The sequence below is a fragment of the Scardinius erythrophthalmus genome, assembly GCF_964197995.2.
Source record: "Scardinius erythrophthalmus genome assembly, chromosome: 1".
NCBI classification, from domain to species: Eukaryota; Metazoa; Chordata; class Actinopteri; order Cypriniformes; family Leuciscidae; genus Scardinius; species Scardinius erythrophthalmus.
The window spans coordinates 53,208,094-53,227,635 of NC_138221.1; the positions used below are offsets into that span (position 1 = coordinate 53,208,094).

The window sequence follows — 19,542 nt, forward strand, 5'->3', positions numbered from 1 at the left end:
TGATAAGTGTGAAGATTTTTCAAACATAAATGAACACGTGGGTATCGTGTGATTTCTGTACTGTTAAGATAAAAGAGCTTGGAGGAAGGGAACAGTTTAACATCCTGCTGATACAATAAAACGGGTTCAATCAGTCAAAAAATATTGTGAAATCATCAGCTATATTTCCTACCGATGCAGCTAAAATGTGATTGTTGAAATCTGTGTGTGTTTCAGTGTCCTCTATGTGCAGCAGTGCTCCTGGCTCGGGTCCCAGTTCTCCGAACAGCTCTAACTGTGCCATTGCAGAGAATGGCTCCAGCGGATCCGTCCCAAACATCCACGCTGAGGTGAGAGACTTACCCCCGACACGTTTGCTTCTCTTTTGCTCTTGCACTCCCCTTGGTTCACAAAAGGTTAGGGATGAAAAAAGACAATAAATTGGCTTCACCTAGGTAATGACAGCGTTTCTATGGAAACAGTCTACCGTACAGAGCCTTGTGATGGCTTGGGCTTTCATTGATATGCTAATCCTAAAAAAAAACACATGTTCTGAAAGTCATCCTTGCAGTAAGTTGTGTCTGTAGGCTCTAGAATGGCCACAGCTGCTCTGGATGGACAGCAGGAAGCAGCCTGGGGTCGACCATGCATGCTAAGCAGCTAGCCTTGAGCATCACCTTAACCTTGAGAGCCGGAGAAATTGTGTGTGCACATGCCACAGAGGACTTGTAGCTGTAGGGGAGGAACGCAGAATTTGAATGAGCTAGTTTGTGTTTGATTCTGGATGACCACTCTATTAAATGCAAATCAAAACACTCTTTTTCAGACAAATATTACAATTTATAACGTTTACATGTCGTTTATGCTTTTATAATTTCTTTAGTTATGCTAAATAATTCCATGTAATTGTATTATGGACAAAATAGATCATGCAATGCACAAAGGTCAGACTTATCTTTTATTTGTACAAATAATTGTATCTTTTGAGAAATCGAAAATAATCCAATTAAAAAACATTATATAAAAATGGGTATTATAAACGAGATAATTTATGATATTAATATTTATATATAATAATATTATCATTATAAAATATACATAATAATAATAATATTTACTTATTTAATATACTTAAATAGTATTTTATGATAATGTTTTTAATTTTAATAATATGCATTTTTTTCCTGCAATTATGTACCTTGCATAGTATCTTTTAATTTGTTACATTATTGCTGTGATGCGATGTGATGGAGGATGGGGTGTTCTAAGAGAAAAGAGAAAATTTTTCAGTCTCATCAACCAGCAAAAAAGAAAATCCATCCCTACAAATAGGCACCAGTGGAGATAACTTGAAGGTGCTCTAAGCCAGGGGTTCCCAAACTTTTCCATGCCAAGGCCCCCCAAATACCACTAGGTTCTGGCCAAGGCCCCCCTTTTGCAGGATGTGTTATTGAACCCATCGACAATACTACGGCACGTGTAGAAATAAATAAATAAAACATCTAGGTGAACATCAGATTATGTGGTGGTGTTTGATACCAGAAAGATTATGCACCGATTACAATTTTCAAGGCAGATTCCGATTTTTCATTGAGTTTAACCTGCCGATACAGATTTTAGCCGATTCTGATTTAATTTTTTCTTACCACTTTACAGCACACACAAATATTATATATATATATATATATATATATATATATATATATATATATATATATATATATATATATATATATATATATATATATATATATATATATATATATATATATATATATATATATATATTAGGGCTGGGAATCGATTAGAAAAAATTAACTAATTACTTGCACAATTTGCTGTAATTAATTGCAATTAATTGCATTTCCTCCAAGCTTGTAATCATCAATAATTAAAACTTAGAATCACCAGAAAAAAAGGAACAGAAAATAGCCCTATATTAAAATAATATTAAACATCAATATATCAATGTATTATTCTTTTTCAATAATCAATCAACATAATCAATTTAAGAATTTTTTTTTCAATTTTTTCAATTTTTTTTGCTAATTATAAAAATAAACTATAGTCCTAAAAAAGCTATTATTACACAGAGCATGTGATCAGAGCAGGTCATTTTAAAGGAATAGTTCACCCAAAAATTAAAAATTCTGTCCTCATTTACTCTTCCTTAAGTTGTTCCAAACCTTTATGACTTTCTTTCTTCTGCTGAACACAAAAGAAGATATTTTGAAGAAAGTCGGTAACCAAACGACTGATGGACCCCATTGACTTCCATATAGGAATAATAAAATACTATGGTCAATGGGGACCAGCAACTGTTTAGTTACAAACCTTCTTTAAAATATCTTCTTTTGTGTTTAGCAGAAGAAAGGAAATCATACAGGTTTGGAACAACTTGAGGGAGAGTAAATGACAGAATTTTCATTTTTGGGTGAGCTATCCCTTTAACATTGTTGCCCAGCATGCATAACAGCGCAGCAAACAGAAGTCTAGAGAGAAATTTCACCTTATTTGAGCGGACTTGCTTTTCCAGTGCGTGATCGGTACATGATTGGAGCGTTTGGGCCGTGAACGACAGAGCAGAACGCGCAGCGCGCCGACACACACACACACACACACACACACGCGCGCGCGGAACGGAGAGTGCGGCGGCACACGGAGCGGAAAAGACCCGCTCATTAAAGCTGCTCGAGAATGAAACCCGATCCACATATTTTCGGCTTTTTAATAGCAGCCGCAACAGGAAATCATTAAAACGAGGCAAAAAAAAAAAGTGCTGCGTTAAATGCGTTATTTTTTTAACGTGTTAAACATTTCAAATTAATCGCAAAGATTAACGCGTTAATTCCACCAGCCCTAATATAGCCTATATATATAATAAAACACCACTTTTACCCAAACTGATTAGCTTAATAAAAACAAGTTTATTTTCTAAAACTATTTTTGTCTTCATTTTCTTTAGTAGGCTATGTCAGAAAAGAAAATGAAGACAAAAATCCTACTCCAGTTCTTGTTCAAACACACTATAGGCTACATGCAATATGTGCATTTTAGGTACTTTTTGTGTGAAATCATATTTATTTTGTCCATCAAAAGTGTGCCTTCACTTTAATTGAGCGTGAGCAGCGCAGCAAAAATAGACTCGGCGCCGAAACCCTCCGCTTCACTACTGCTCATGCGACGCTCCTGCTTGACGCTCACGCGCTGCTCCTGCTCGCAGTGTGAATGAATCGCGCTGCTCGCGCGCCGCTCGCGGTCTGAAACGGCCGTAATTCACAAGGTTTCCTACATGTGCGTTCTGTGTGCATGTGTGATGCTGATGTTGCGCGATCATGTTATTCATGCGGCGCCTGAGTGCATTTGAATCAGCATATGTCAGACTGAAAATCACGTGAAAATCGGCCAATTCTTGTTACTAGCCGATCAATCAGTTCATCTCTAAAATATTAACATTAAAAGTATAATGTTAAGATAGGCTATGCAACAAATTATTATAATGTTATTTCATAACAATGCTCATATTAGCAAATATTTAATATTTTATATAAATATATATTTTTTTACTTTTTTCCGCTTTTTTTCCCCAACTTGCTGCGGCCCCCCTGGCGCCCCCTGGCGGCCCCCCAGGGGGCCGCGGCCCCCACTTTGAAAACCCCTGCTCTAAGCGATGTCACACGTTTTTTTGGCTGAAACATTTTTTGTCATATACAGCAAACATCTTCTCACTATCCACTAGCTGACGGTCCCCTGAACACACTGTAAAAAAACGCGGCCTCTGTTGACAGCCCAGGCTCCACAAACGGTAAGAAAACAAACTGGCCCAGCCTGGACCACAAAACATAACAAACAGTGTTCCAGCCAATAACCGAAAAGAATGATTTGGGGGTGGGGGTTTGGGGGTTAGTGCGCGTGCACATGAAAGGGGGGAGTGGAGGAGAGAGAAGCATGAAGAGGGAAGTTAGCTAGAGGTGAGATGTCCTCGACGACGACTAACGTTAGAATTATATTCTCTTGAATTTTGATATGGCCGACACACGACCAAAGAGACGACGTAAAAGGAGAAGGAACGCACGGAATGGGAGGGGGAGGGGACGGGATGAGGAGGAGGGAGTGTCGAGCTAGCCTCCGTTTTGTTTGACAATACTTCGAACGTCAACAAGAAGTGACGTCACCTAACATCGCTTAGAGCACCTTTAAGAATCACCTCATTATAAAGGCTGCATACCACTCCCCAAAAATTGTGTTAGATCGTTATTCCAGAGCCTCTGTAGCCTAGCAGTGCAACCTCAAGAGATGTGATGGATAAATGTGAAGGAGAATAGAATGCTGACATCATCGCAGCTGCAAGTAGGGCACTTTGCCACGGAATGTCCTCGTCTTTTCTGAGTGTAACCTTTGAGTCAGAGTGAGAATGACATAGCTCAATAAACAACTTATAATGAAAGACTTAAATTGTGTCTTTGGGGTCCGGGGATGAATAAACGTTGCCTTGTAAAGCAGATCCATTAGTTGTTGTTCTTTGGCTTTAAAAAATGGCTGCACTCCAAGTCTAGGGTCAGATGATTGGATTACCAGCACTCAGAAACACCTCTGTATTTCACACTTGGCTCTTTTTTGTGTCATTTTTTATTCATTAGGAATAAAACAAAAATGAGACGATGCAAAATCCTTTTTAACTATCCATATAACTGCTTTGCCCATTTCTTGAACATGGCACAGAAACTGTTGTCTTCTTCAGGTGGTGCTCGTCCATTCCCAAATACAGACAATCCAATCCCACATGCTGCTTTCCCTGTCAAAAAACTTAGTACGGATTTCCAAAGAAGAATGCTTTTAAGTGATCAAGTCATGCCGAGACTTCTTGTCTGGGATTCCTTCCTGAGATAAAACGGCTTCTTTCCTCAAAGTTGTGGTGTTTGAAGTGTACAACCTGAAATATACAGTTGTGTTCAAATAAATAGCAGTGCGTTAATAAAAGTGAATAGAGTGCAAATATTTTTCTAATAGCTTTTATTTTCAGATTTCAAATGTTCTGGAAACATTACACATTTAATTCCAAATCAAAGTATTAACACATGATCAAGTCTGCGTTATTTCTTTTACATGAAGCAAGGAAAAGGAATATCAATCTGTTAAAAATAGCAGTGTCTACATTTTTTTTCTTCAAACTTTTTTAAAAGTAAAATTTACTTTAAATTACTGAACCAATATTTAGTTGCATAACCATTGTTCCTGCGAGGCATCGAGTCAACCAACTTCTGGCACCTAGAAACAGGTATTTCAACCCAGAATGAACAAAATACATTCCACAGTTCCTGTGAATTTTGGGGTTTTGCTTCAGAAACTGCATTTTTAATGTCACCCCCAAGCGGCAACCTTCCAGTCTCTCTGTTGAAGCCAATATGGAAGTGACTTAAACTGCAATTCATCGACTGGCCACTAGAGACATGCTCAAAAAGGGAGTCAATTCCATATATCCCCCATGTTAAAATGGCCAAATTTACAGCAGAAAAAAATATGTTTACAGCCTGTTACAAAAATTTGTTTAGGTCTATATAGCTAATTTTGCCCTTCATGAAAACTGTGAGGGGGGTGAATTATTTTATAACTCATCTGTTTAAAATATATTAGGCCTTAAAATTGTGCATAATTAAGGGCGTGGCCACTTAAGTGACAGGTGGATTGCCTATTGTCACAACTAGCCGTTTGTCTGTTAGCCGTCATGTCAACTCAGATAATTCTAGCTGCCGAACTTGCCATCTCTGCCGTGTTTGTACTTTTTTTCAGGATTATTTCATACAATTTAATACACCAATTATACCTTCGCCCACACCTTTGGATTCCGTCATTGTCGAGTATCGAGAGAACAACCAGCGCTGGTTTTCAGTTTGATTGCTCTGTGAACATGCACTAATGGATGTCTGACAATTCCGTTGCTTTTTGGAGTTTTCATATTTAAAACACGTCTATAGATACACTGTCAGAAATAGGGGTACAGTAGGAGTCCATTTCTGTCCCCCAAGGTACAATCTACACTAACATACCCCAAAGGGCTTATTATTGGACCTCAAGGTACATATATGTACCTTTTTGAGGGTCAAAATGGTACATATATGTTCCCAAGCATTAAAAGGCCTTGAGGGTACAGCCCCAGTGACAAGCCATTGTACCCCTAAAGGTACAATTATGTACTTTATTTTCTGAGAGTGTACAGAGGCTACAATCGTTCTGCGGTACCGTCAGATGAAATCCAGCAGGTCTCAGTACTCTCCGTTCATGCAATAAATGCACATTCTTGAATGAGCGCGGATTTCTAGCGCATTTACTTTAACTTCTGAGGTAATATCTATGTTTTGTCCCATTTGAGAGGCGGCCAAAATCAGAATTTAAAATAGACTGAATAAAGCTCTCTGTGAACTTTATCCGGGAGTGACGCACGGTGACACGCTGCAAAGATGGCGACGGCCAGCTCCTTTTTTTACAGTCTGTGGTCACCCCACAAGTTTTCAAAGGGGTTGAGGTCAGGGGATTGAGCAGGCCACTCCACTATCTCGATCCTTTTCGTCTGGAACCAAGATGTTGCTCGCTTACTTGTGTGTTGTGGTTGTTGTCTTGTTAAAAGAACAGGGTAATTTCCTCTTCGGAATATTGCAATATAATCTCTTAAAACTGATCTATGATCCCTGGTATGTGATAAAAAGGCCCAACACCATAGTATGAAAAGCATTCCCATACCATATTTTTTGCGCCACCATGCTCCACTGACTTCACAGTACACTGTGGCTTGATTTCAGTTCCCAGGGGTCTCCTGACGTACTGCCGATGACCACTAGACCCGAAGAGAACAATTTTACTCTCATCCGTCCATAGAATGTTATGGCATTTCTCTCTGGGGAAATCGATTTGCAGATTTTAACTGGTTCAGCATATGCCGTTTTTTCAACAGTGGTGCTTTACGGGGGCTTTTTGCTATTAGATTAGCTTCGATCAAATGGCTTCTGACTGTAACAGTACTTACAGTTAATTTTAGATCATCTTTGATCTTTCTGCGGGTGACGATTGACTGAATCTTTGCCATTCTGACTATTCTTCGATCAGTTTTAACATTAGTTGCTCGGTTTCTTCCGTGTGTTTCAGGTTTTTGTTGCCATTTTAAAGCATTTGAGATAATTTTAGCTGAGCTTCTTTATACGTTTTTTCTCTCCAATCAACTTTTTGATCAAATTATGTTTTTCCTCTGAACAATGTTTGGAAAAGACCATTTTACTTAGCAATGCAGAAGGAAAAAATATTTTATAACAATGTGTGAAACATTGAGATAATTTATCAGTGTTTTTTTTACAGAATGAGTGAATTATCTAATTAAACTCCACACTGCTATTTTTTGAACACGTCTCTTTCAATAAATGAGTCAATTACTCTGAACAAGCAGCGTGCATGCCATGACAGTTGGGTCTGTTCTTTTTCTATTACACTTCTACATCTACAAGTAAATTATCTGCAGTGCAGAAATATCACTACTACTAAATAACAGTGGTGCATGAGGTTACTGATGTTGTAATGCTTTTTTTATACAACTGTAGGTCTCATTGTTTGTCCTATGGGACTTATGTCTTTCTCTCCTTTTCTCATCTGGCAGCAGTTGCGTTCTCTGCATCAGTCTTTGACTGGGGATGGGACACCAAGTCCCCTGAGCCTCTACACCTCTCCATCTCTGCCCAACATCTCTCTGGGACTGCCTGCCAACGCACACATCACGGTAAGTGTCCTCTGCTAAAGCCTGGTGGTTTTGTGATAGTTGAGATGATTCAGAGTTTGCAAGTGGTGTAGGCTGAACCCTAGTGGGCTTGCTAGATTATTAGGATGCTTTCACTCTAGGGCTTTTGGTATAGACTCAAGAGTTTGGTTGAACTGATTTTCAAAAGTCAGATGCACACCATTAAACCGCACCCTAGTCTGCTTGAAAATTTGGTCTTGGGTACGGTTCATGACCCAAAAGTATGTCAAAAGATGGAGAGTGGGGGGCAGTCTGAATGGAATCGAAACTGTTCTGGTTTGGTCCAAGCAATGGAAACAGCCTTATAGACTATAGGTGTAGCTTTATGGCAAAAAACAGCTCAACATTCCCAAGAAATGGCTAAATGAATAGGATCAGTGTACAAACAGCCAACTGAATAAAATGATCCCTACTCTGTTGTAAAAGTTGCATGTTTATTTTCAGCAAGATCAAATATACAGATAATGCCAATCAGGACATTCAAGTGTCTCTTAAACATATTTTACTAAATTGTTCTGGTTATTGGAAATTATATTACTCAGGAAACACTTTTTAAAGAAATTTAAACAGTCAACCCTGAATCCGTTTTAGAGTTTTTTTTAGAGGTTTATATATAGGTTTACCAACCAACCAGCAATATTCCCAAGTCTGCAGAATAAATTTTCGTTCTGTTCTCCTCTACTTTTAGGCCCCCCAGAAACTCAGTCCTCAGCAGGAGGCTGAGCGGCAGACAATCCAGAGTATGCGTCAAGGTGGGGCACTGACAGGGAAGTTCATCAGCACATCGTCCCTGCCGACGTGCCTTCCCACCGGGGCACCCCATGACCCTGAGCCCCCTTCCGCCTCTAATAGCCACAGTAGCCATTCCTCGCTGCTCCAGCACGTCCTACTCTTGGAGCAGGCTCGTCAACAGAGCGCACTTCTTGCAGGTACAAAAAAACGTAGAAAATACAGCCATCTTACCTCAAATGCACTGTATTTTGCTTATATTAGCCCTCACTTTATCTCTTTATCTTTATCCCACAGTTCCCATGTATGGACAGTCTCCGCTCGTAACGGGTGAGCGAGTGTCCAACAGCATGCGTACAGTAAATAAGTTGCCTAGGCACCGACCGCTGAGCCGTACTCAGTCAGCGCCCCTGCCGCAAACACCGCAGGCCCTGCAGCACCTCGTAATGCAACAGCAGCATCAGCACTTCCTTGAGAAACAGAAACACTACCAGCTACATAAGGTAGAGGGAGCTCTGATGGTATGTTTGATGCTCTGGCCAGCATTTATTCAAGCAAAAAACTTCTTTGGTTTAAGTGGTTTGAACGATTTAGTAAAAATTGCTAACGAGCCCCACCTTCGTTTAGATCCTCTCCAAAGGGGTGGAGCTTCCAAGACAGCCTCCCACTCACCCAGAAGAGACAGAGGAGGAGCTTACGGAAACCACAGAAATGCAAGACGAGCGAGGGGAGGGGGCTGATCATGTAAGGGAGGGGCTACAGAAAGAGAGCTCTGGTGAGACCACACCCCCCTCGGAACGTCTGGTCCAGTTTAAGGGAGAGAGCACAGAAAGTGACTTGGAGGAAGATGATGATGATGATGAAGCCATTGAGCTGAGGGAATGTGATGAAGAGGGCGCCCCCTATGGCCAGGTGAGAAATTACAGCTTGTTGCCTTTTTTATACTGAGGTATTTGTTTGCAAGTTAAAGGTGAAGAGTTTCATTTCTGCAGCACTAGTGTCACTAAATGGAATTAGTGTCTAACATAGGTCTAACACCATTGGTATTTTAACATGGGGAAAAAATGACACACATAACCTTTAATGTGATATACTGAGCCACCAACATGTACTTTGCATGGTTTAGCTAGCTTCTTGAACTTCTAAGGATCTCTAACCTTCTAATACTACTGTTAACCTTTGTCCACCATTCCAATAACAACTGATATGACCAGCTTTCTATATTTATCCCTTTCTCCTTTATTGCCATTCCCCATCCCGTCTATTTTGCATAACATGCAAAGCAATCAAAACTTATTCAGAAACTTTGACTTTAGTGCCGAGCGAGCAAGGCAGAGCAATCACTATGCATGAGTCACTATTCAAAACCTATGCACCTGTGCAACTTAGCTTATTGTTTTCTTTGATATGAAACATGTTTTTTACATGTATTATTTTATATTTATTAGACTAGAAGCAGCTGTGCCTCAATTTTGTGTGGATTTCATGTTGTTGTTCAGCTTTTAAGGTCCATCTGAACGTCTTTCCGATGTTTCTGTCACTGCACATTTCGAGAGCTTAAGTGCGTAGGCAAGTTCCTGATGAGTGTTGCGACACACATGCGGGGGCTTGGTGACTGGAGATCGAGGGTATCCCTCTCAACCAGAGCGATTGCAGCTTTTTCGCCCCCTGAAAAGGAGGGATTAAAGAGGAAGATTGCTCTCTTCTCTTCCTCCCACCAGTGACTCACCACTGGAGGCTGGAGGGTAGCGGATGAGAAGAGGGAAAAAGTTACGTATAAATAATTGCTAGATGGGAAGACGCAATGAACTCGACTTGGTGGAGGTTCCTCTGAGAGCAAAGGTTTATCTAGTTTGTGGTGTTTGCTTAGGTGTTTAGCTTTAAGGTATTACTATTGCTCATACTTCTGAGTTAGAGATTTAAATGAACCCCTATCCCAAACGATTAAACTTTGACATGAAACTAAGGCATCTAGGAACCAGAAAGACTTAAGGCAAGCCTTTGCCACCTGAGCTAAAAACAATTCTTAGCACTGTGGTGCCAATAGTGGCAAGCAACACTCACATTTTGTTCAGAAAGTGTAAAAATCAGTATTTGCTAAAGAGCTAATTTTCATAGAGCTGCACTTTATTCTTGGATTTATTCTTGCAAAAAAATTCTTGATTTGGAGGATTCAGGATTTGGCCTTAGTTAAATTCATATTACAAAAATAAAACAACAGAAAAAAAGGTTATGTTTTTAACCAGGAAAGTGTAACTGGGACATGAATTTACATTTTGGTTCATAAAAAAAAAAAAACATAAAAAAACTGTGAGGTCTTTGCCTCCCCATTTCAGAACACCACTGCACGCCACTGAGATTGCATTGTGTATTCCAGCCTATTCGTTTGCATTTGCAGATTTAATCCTCCAAAAGAGCTCATTTTGATCTTAAAACAGACCCCTGGTTGTGAGGGAGGGAGGAAGGAAAAACAAATGAATGAGTGAGAGTGAATGAGAGGGAGAGGGAATTATTGAAAGAAGAGCAACACCCTCCTCCTCATGCTCACTCTGCCTGCAATCATTGAGAAAAATTTTCAAAAGAGCACAGCATTAGAATTCAGACTGCATCCTCCTCGCGCAGCGGCAGACTCACACACTCACACACTCACACACATCTACACATATACTGCTCCGTGAATGGACCCTCTCTGACTCATCTCTCCTTGGTGATTCATCTCCTCCTCCGGACCCCGCCCGCCTTTGCTGCCCTGCACTTCACACCCAATCACAGCCCACCAGGGTGACGTGACACGCCGCAGTGTGTGTTTGTGTGTGTCTGTTATGCGGTGACATGCAGTCACCATTGAGGCAGCGATATACGAAACACTCCATGTCACTTTGGTCAGTCACGGCCCCTAGCTGGCCTTTCCTTCTCATTAAAACACCCCCACCTACATCCTTGTGTGTGTGTGTGGATGCCTCTGCTTGCTGCTGAGTGTCTTGAATACAAATTGAGCCCCCGTCACCTGCCATAGTGAGAGAGACAGATGCTGCATAGCTTTAGTGTCTCGAATAAAGAGAGAGTTGGTATGAAGAAGGGAATTGTGGATATATGTGTGTGTGTCTGTGTGTGTTGACATAACTTCAACCTCAAGGTCTCATGCAAGAAGAAAAAACAACTAGTAAGAATCCCATCATCTCGCATGGGCCTCCATTGCGCGTTGTACTGCATCAGCGGCCGTCTCGCTGCTCACGCACACACACACGTTCATTCCGCTCGTCTGATATAGAGCAGACTCTAGGGCTGTTTACTGCAAAAGACTTTTGAGAAGGTTTTTGGCAAATGTTCGCTGGGTTTCTTTGGTGACATGCTCCAGACCATGTTCTGATGTTTAGTCTGTTATGATCTTAACTTGCTCTTTACACTCACTCACTCCGATGTTATTTTAGTAGTATTTATATAGAATTATAGTCTTTATTAATATTTAGAGTTTTTTAAGTGTTCATTTTAATTTTAGTTAAAGTTTGTGTCATTTTGTTATGTGCTTTTGTCAATTTTATGTTTTACTAGTTTTATTAGCTCTGGTCTTTTTGTATTTCTGTAGCTTTCAATTTTCTTTAGCACTTTATTTTCTAAAGTTATATATTTGCCAAGGCAACATTTCAAGTTTTTTTTCATTATTTTATATTTATTATTATTGTTATTATTATTATTATTATTATTATTATACAATTTATTTCAGATATTAAAATGTATTCTTTGATTATTATTTTTTTTTTTTTTCAGTTTACAGAAACTATTTTTTATAGTTAACAATAAAAACAAAGTCTCTAGGCTGTCAAAATCAGACATTTTGCCCCTCAGATGACAGGGGTTACATTGATGTGACTGTCCATGTTTCTGATTGGTTGATCTTGGCTGGAGACTTTTTCAAACTTAATTGAAGTGACTCTTAAACTGGTACTGTTCTGAACCTAATGAAACTGTACTGAAGTAAATTGAGCTGAACTTATTTAGAGTGTAATGAGTAAAACAGTACTGTACCATAGAGAACCGAGAATCGATTCAAGGTGTGCTGAACTAAATCAAACTGAGATGAACTGAACTGGTGAATTGTAATGAATTAATGATGATTGTGTGCTTTTTCCGCAGTATTTGGACCAGCAGCATGTGCAGCAACTGAATGTGTTCCAGGCCTCCCTGTCCATCACGGGAATGCCCCACAGACCCCTGGGAAGGGCACAGTCGTCGCCCGTCACTTCTAGTCTTAAAGCAGCATCCCTGAACGAGGTGCCCATTAAGCATCTCTTCACAACAGGTACGCTGCCCCGCTGTCCATCAGTCGAACAAGACAATATCCTTAGTAGATTGTGTTTTTAATAATTTCCTTACTCTCTCTGCAGGGCTGGTGTATGACACCTTCATGCTAAAGCACCAGTGCATGTGTGGGAACACACACATCCATCCCGAACACGCCGGTCGCATTCAGAGTGTTTGGTCGAGGCTGCAGGAAACGGGCCTGCTTGGTCGCTGTGAGGTGAGTGCGCCACCTTCTGGAAGGGTGGAAGAATTAGACAGAAACAATCAACGAGCTCATCTCTTTCCGTAAAAACAACAACACTGCTCCTTTTACCTGAAAATTCAGCCCTTTCGTTCCAAAAAGTTTGGGGTAACTTTTTTAAAAAATTGAAATTTATACTTTTATTCAGCATGGACACCGTAAATTGATTAAAAGTGACAGTAAAGTCATTTATTTTACAAAAGATTTCTATTTTAAATAAATGCTGTTCTTTTAAAATTTCTATTCATCAAAGAATCCTGAAAAAAATAATCGCGGTTTCCACAAAATATTAAGCCACACAACTGTTTTCATCTGATAATAACATAAGAAAACAAAAGGTTTCTTGAGCAGCAAATCATCATATTAGAATAATTTCTGAATAATTTTCATGTGACATGTGATCATGAGACTGGAGTAATGATGCTGAAAATTCAGCTTTACCATCACAGGAATAAATTAGTAAAATATATTCAAATAATAGAATATTATAAAGCAGCTGTAAACTTAAGCAATCATTTAGTGGTAAAATTTCACAGCTATTATTTACAATGTTATTCAGGGTTCCATCAGTCACAGAAAATCTGAAAATATTATGAAATTTTATTTCCCCCCTTGTAGTGGTTTGGTAAATCATGGATGCTGTCTCAATGTACTTTCTATGTTTGTTTGTGTGCAGAGGATCAGGGGACGGAAGGCCACACTAGATGAAATCCAAACCGTTCATTCTGAGTACCACACGCTGCTCTACGGCACCAGTCCACTGAACCGACAGAAACTGGACAGCAAGAAACTTTTAGGTGTGCTTTAGAAGCTCTCTGTTGTGATGTGTGTATGGAGTTTCTGCCGTCTTGATTTTAGGACACCAAAACAGGATTCTCCTCCTAGTACACCATCCACAAAAAGCTTCCCTTGCTTGCTTCCTATTTGATGGGTTGCTTAAGCAAACCTCCTTTGACAGACGCCTAGGCTTTTTTTAGGTCCTAGACATTTGCCCACCCCCGCTTCTGAGTCACCAGCATAGTGTGTGAGAGTGTGAGGGTAAGAAGGTTCAGCTATGGACAGACTTGCCATCACCACCTCCACTTTTATGTGAGACCCCATTTTATTGCAGACTGTTTTGACTTTGAGTGCTCTTTGTAGAACAGTGAGACAGATGATAGTTGCGTCAGCGTCATCCAATGAGCATCCTTGAGACTGAATAAGTATAGCCAATTATGTCATTACCTGAATAGATAATATGTGAACAACAGACGTGTGCCTAAACATAACACTCCTTCAGATCAGCTTCTAATTTCCTTTTTTAATTTTCTAGGCCCAATAAGTCAGAAAATGTACGCTGTCCTACCGTGTGGAGGCATTGGGGTACGTTTTTTCCATTTTTCTGTCCATTCGTCCCACTTACATAATAAAGAATGAAATGGCATTCACATTGCATTTAACTCTATGTAATAGGAAGTATATATGAACAAAACAGAATGCATCTGGATTTGTTTGGATTGTGAAATGTAGATATTATTGTATACTTTTTTTTTTTTTACTTTTGGTCATTGTTAATATTATTATTATTAAAGGTACACAATGTAACTTTTGGCCCTCTAACAGTAAAAAACTAAACTGAATGCATTTTTCAGAAGAACTTTGTTTTGTTTGTGCTTCTGCTCTGCGTGACTGTGTTTATCTGTCCAATAAAATACCTTTCTCACCTGAATAATAAAAACGCCATCCACATGTCATTTCAAACAGTTTAAATCATTCAGTTCTCGCCATCTCCGAAAAGCCAATGTTGATTCTGGTTTTATTACGAGCTTTGTCGCGATCTCCTTTTTGCAGCAGACCATTTTTTTTTAAACAAGTGATTCTCCGGAGGTTCAAGTTTTAGCTGCTCCATGTTAATCTTTCTCGCTCGTTGTGACAACTAACCTATGCCACTCCCACAAGCGTCAAAGTAGCCGGAGCAACTTTTCTCTATTTACGGATATGATGATACACGATCAAACGAATCATGCAAGTACGCAAGTTCCTGCGAAAACCATCCCACTCGGTCTAAAGTATAAATAATTATAATAAGCTTACCATAGTAAATCAGGGTAAGACAAAAACACATTTTGGAAGGTTTGCTGATGTATTTACAAATTATTTAAATTTAGTTAATTTTGAACAAAAAAAGTTACATAGTGCACCTTTAATAATAATGTTTTACTTTAATGTTATAATTTAATATATTAATATATTTTTATAATAATATTTGTATGTATTATTATTATATTAAATTATTTAAAATAAATAAAAAAATCTAAATAATAAATAGAATACTCACTATTAGTATCAGTATGATTTAAGTATAATATTAAAATAAAATAAAACATTTAAATAGTAATAATAATTATCATTATTGATGTTGATACTTAATTTTGCACTAATGAATTGTTCCCAATAAAACCATGGACATTTATTAAGGAAGTGAATAGGATCAATTCTGAGTTCATCAGTTTGTGACAGTAGGTCAATATAACAATGATATGTAACATGATTTTATGTCCTGTAGGTGGACAGCGACACAGTGTGGAATGAGATGCACTCGTCAGGTGCCGTCCGCATGGCGGTGGGCTGCGTCATTGAGCTGGCCTTTAAAGTTGCTGCTGGGGAGCTGAAGGTTCATTTTCGCTTCTCTTATGTTCTGGTATAAATTATATTACATCACATTTTCTTCTGTTGTCCTCATCTTCCTTCTCTTCTATTTTTGTTTGATGGATAGAACGGTTTTGCCGTGGTGCGTCCTCCTGGTCATCATGCTGAAGAATCCACTGCCATGTAAGTAGTTTGACACTTTGATTGAGAGTCTGTATAACATGTTTAATTTCAAATATTTGAATATGTCATTTAAAGCCGATTACTTTATCATGTTTATTCTACATAAACATCCCCACATGTTGGGGATTGGATTGCTTTATGTCTGTGAGTTTTGTGTGGCCAGATGTTTGATATCTTGATGTACTGTATAAATCATTGATGTGCATTCACATAAATGAGTCCACTGCTCTGTGTGTGTCTTGGCAGGGGTTTTTGTTTCTTCAACTCAGTGGCCATCACTGCCAAACTCCTGCAGCAGAAACTCGGGGTGGGCAAGATCCTAATCATAGACTGGGTGAGTTTTTAGGGTGAGCTCCATGCGATACACAGCCTCCTGTGATGTTACACTCGGCATGTAACAAGTAATATTATTGTACTGATTCAGTTTCATTTTGATGAATCTTCTCTAAAAGATTTCTATTGTTTTCATAGGATATTCACCATGGAAACGGGACCCAGCAGGCTTTTTATAATGACCCCAATGTGCTGTACATTTCCTTGCACCGTTATGACGATGGCAACTTTTTCCCAGGCAGTGGCGCTCCTGAGGAGGTAACAACATTTCAGTCACTTTGTGAAGATGCTTAAAGGGATAGTTCACCCAGTAAATGTAATTTCTGTCATCATTTACTCGCCCTCAAGTTGTTCCAAACCTGTATGAATTTCTTTTTTCTTCTGAACACAAAAGAAGATATTTTGAAGAATATGGGTGACAAAACAGGCCCAGGGCCGCATTGACTTCCATAGTATGGAAAACAAATACTGTGGAAGTCAACGGGATCCATCAACTGTTTGGTTAATGACATAATTCAATTTTTTTTCTAACTGGTTTTCTCATGGGATCTAAATAGGTAGGTGTGGGTCCAGGAGAGGGCTTTAACGTCAACATTGCCTGGACGGGCGGAGTGGAGCCACCTATGGGTGATGTGGAGTATCTGACTGCCTTCAGGTGAGATATGCACTGTCTGTCTGTTAGGGGGAAAAACGCAAAATGTAACTCTCTTTCAACATTAAAAACATTTTCTCTGACCCCATTAAATGGTTTGAGGAGCTGTGCAGATCATTTGTAATTCAGACACTTCCTGTCTGTGTGCTTGCAGAACGGTGGTGATGCCCATAGCCAATGAGTTCTCCCCTGATGTGGTGCTAGTGTCAGCTGGCTTTGATGCAGTGGAGGGCCACCAGTCCCCCCTCGGTGGATACAACGTCACCGCCAAATGTGAGTTTGCTGATTTTCTGTTTCCACTAGACAGTATTAACTCGATAGAATTATAGTCTTTTTCATTTTTAACCTGCATTTCTGTTAAAATTGGGGGCGTTTAAAGTTTACTGAAGGCTTTTGAATTTGTTTATAGTTCATGAATTACCCAGCATGCTCCTGGCTCTCTGTGTAGGTTTCGGCCATCTCACTAAGCAGTTGATGAAGTTGGCTGGCGGCCGTGTGGTTTTGGCACTGGAAGGAGGTCACGACCTTACCGCCATCTGTGATGCATCTGAATCCTGCGTGGCTGCATTGCTTGGAGACGAGGTGCCCGTCATTCATTCACACACATCCAACTAGCACACGATAGGATTATGTAGGCTGCATAACTCCGTTCTATTTTAATTCTCATGTCCTGTTTTGGGGTCTCGGTGATAAAACAAAGGGTTAAATCTTAAATAATATCTGTCTGCTAGCATTTAATCATGCCAGGGGTACATATTAAAAGATCTTGTAGTTCATAAGTTCATTTCATAGTTGAAATGAAATAAGTTCATTTCAAAATTGCTAATATTTTTAAACACATCATTGGTGTCTCTTGGACCCTAAACATAAAAACAGTAAGAACATGCGTTTTTAATCACATACTCTCTTGAGTACAGTAGGTACTACTTTTGAATAAGTAATTACCAGCGAACCTTAAAAAGTACATTCTATATAGTATGAATGTGTGTAGTATGAATATAATACGGATGTACTCCATACGACATGTTGTCATTGTCATGTGACCTACAAGCATGACTTCAATGCCCTTTACAAATCCCTTGGCCTCATGGGATTGTGTCCATTGGATGCGCTCTTCTCACCGCAAATAGTAATCATCCGAATACTGGGAATTCACGCAGTCTACACACACTGTTTTTTACTTATTATATAGTAATGAAATATGCAATTTTTTGATGCAGCTATAGTATTCCTGTGGGTGAAATAAACATAAATTATTTAATTTCTTGATCTATTAATGTTTTGTGTGTGTGTGTGTGTGTGTGTGTGTGTGTGTGTGTGTGTGTGTGTTGCAGTTGGATCCTCTGCCACTGACAGTGCTTCAACAGAAACCGTGTCCAAAAGCAACAGCCTCTCTAGAGAGGGTCATTGAGATTCAGAGTAAGTGAGAAACCGAAGGAAACTTGGTTAAGAATTACATTCATTTCTACATTCAGTGCCTCTTTATTTTATAGTACGAGAAAGTGTGTTCAGTAGGGTTTTATATTTAGGAATTTCTTTAAAGGCACACCATGTAAGATTTTTGGATTCAAATATCCAAAAACCACTAGAACAATGTTATATATTTTGTTGATTTGTGTACTTACATTATCCCACGTTTCTTAGAATGTTTAAATCCAGAGAAATCCGTTTTACCGGATTGTGTCCATTGATATGTAATTGCTGATCATTATTTATTTATCTTCTCGTGATCTGCAGGTAAACACTGGACGTCTCTGCAGAGGTTGGCTCCTACAGTGGGTCAGTCTCTCCTGGACGCTCAGAGACGAGAGAAGGACGAGGCAGACACTTTGACCGCCATGGCCTCTCTCACAGTGGACAACGATCAGCAAACGACTTCCACAGAAACCAGCAGGTATCGCAGCTGGAGTCGAGTCTGTTGTTATACACCGTATACCGAACATTTAACATATAACTTTAACGTTAACCAATTATCCCTTCCTCAGATCTGCAGAGGAGCCAATGGAGGAGGAGCCCGTGTTGTAGAAGAGCGAGTAAAGTACATCACTGCTCCAACCTTCTTGTCCACGTGTGCTTGGCACTGGTCACCCTGACGTCACGCCTCATGTTCCTCCTCCCAGGTCTTTGATTGGTTCCCTCGGTCCTTCACTCATTTCCAGGTGCTTGACTGACATGTTCACAGCCCACCCACTTTCGCTTTTCTGAGGTAAAGCATAGCAAACTGTTGCCGAAAGGGGATGACAAAGGCATGATGGGTAATTGCAGGACCACTCAGTGAGGGTTGCTCAGCTGGATAGGCCGAACAATGGAGTACTCTTCAGAGAAAGGCCTTTGATATCAATTTATCATTGTATTGAACTGGGGACGTAAAGAAGAAAATGCAACAAAAAAAAAAGAAGAGGAGGAGGAAGGGAAAAACGACACGACAGCATGTGGATGTTGTTGCTCGGAGGGCCGCGAAATAAGCTTTGTTTTCTGTACAAAGTATAAGAAATGTACAAAGTTCCAAAAAAAGCCAACAAGCAGCAAAAATACTTCAGCACAAGACACACATATACACTCATTCACAAACGAACATGGTTCCCAAAAGAGGAACTAGATGTCCGGGTCGTGACAAAACACCTTTTGCAGACAAGTATACTCGTTTACACTGTACCGTGTCGATTATTTGGTATACTTTTGCATCTGTATAATAACCTGTTGTGAAAAGCACAC

The 19,542-nt window shown here is 39.5% G+C and overlaps 1 protein-coding gene across 6 annotated transcripts in view; it reads left to right on the top strand.

Annotated features, from left to right (window-relative positions):
• hdac5 (histone deacetylase 5) overlaps positions 1–19,542 on the top strand; it is a 73,884-nt gene extending 54,342 nt beyond the window's left edge. For 3 of the 6 annotated variants that reach the window (XM_081378784.1, XM_081378785.1, XM_081378780.1), the window contains 19 exons: positions 217–329; positions 7,622–7,741; positions 8,448–8,688; positions 8,786–9,009; positions 9,116–9,400; positions 12,623–12,788; positions 12,874–13,007; positions 13,708–13,828; positions 14,344–14,393; positions 15,577–15,684; positions 15,787–15,842; positions 16,089–16,176; positions 16,314–16,433; positions 16,733–16,830; positions 16,982–17,100; positions 17,276–17,409; positions 18,162–18,246; positions 18,565–18,721; positions 18,813–19,542. In XM_081378784.1, the coding sequence (XP_081234910.1) occupies positions 217–329; positions 7,622–7,741; positions 8,448–8,688; positions 8,786–9,009; positions 9,116–9,400; positions 12,623–12,788; positions 12,874–13,007; positions 13,708–13,828; positions 14,344–14,393; positions 15,577–15,684; positions 15,787–15,842; positions 16,089–16,176; positions 16,314–16,433; positions 16,733–16,830; positions 16,982–17,100; positions 17,276–17,409; positions 18,162–18,246; positions 18,565–18,721; positions 18,813–18,852 (2,459 nt within the window). In that variant the 3' untranslated portion in view covers positions 18,853–19,542. The remainder of the gene's footprint in view (positions 1–216; positions 330–7,621; positions 7,742–8,447; positions 8,689–8,785; positions 9,010–9,115; positions 9,401–12,622; positions 12,789–12,873; positions 13,008–13,707; positions 13,829–14,343; positions 14,394–15,576; positions 15,685–15,786; positions 15,843–16,088; positions 16,177–16,313; positions 16,434–16,732; positions 16,831–16,981; positions 17,101–17,275; positions 17,410–18,161; positions 18,247–18,564; positions 18,722–18,812) is intronic. The other 3 variants (XM_081378782.1, XM_081378781.1, XM_081378783.1) reach the window with 3 other exon arrangements.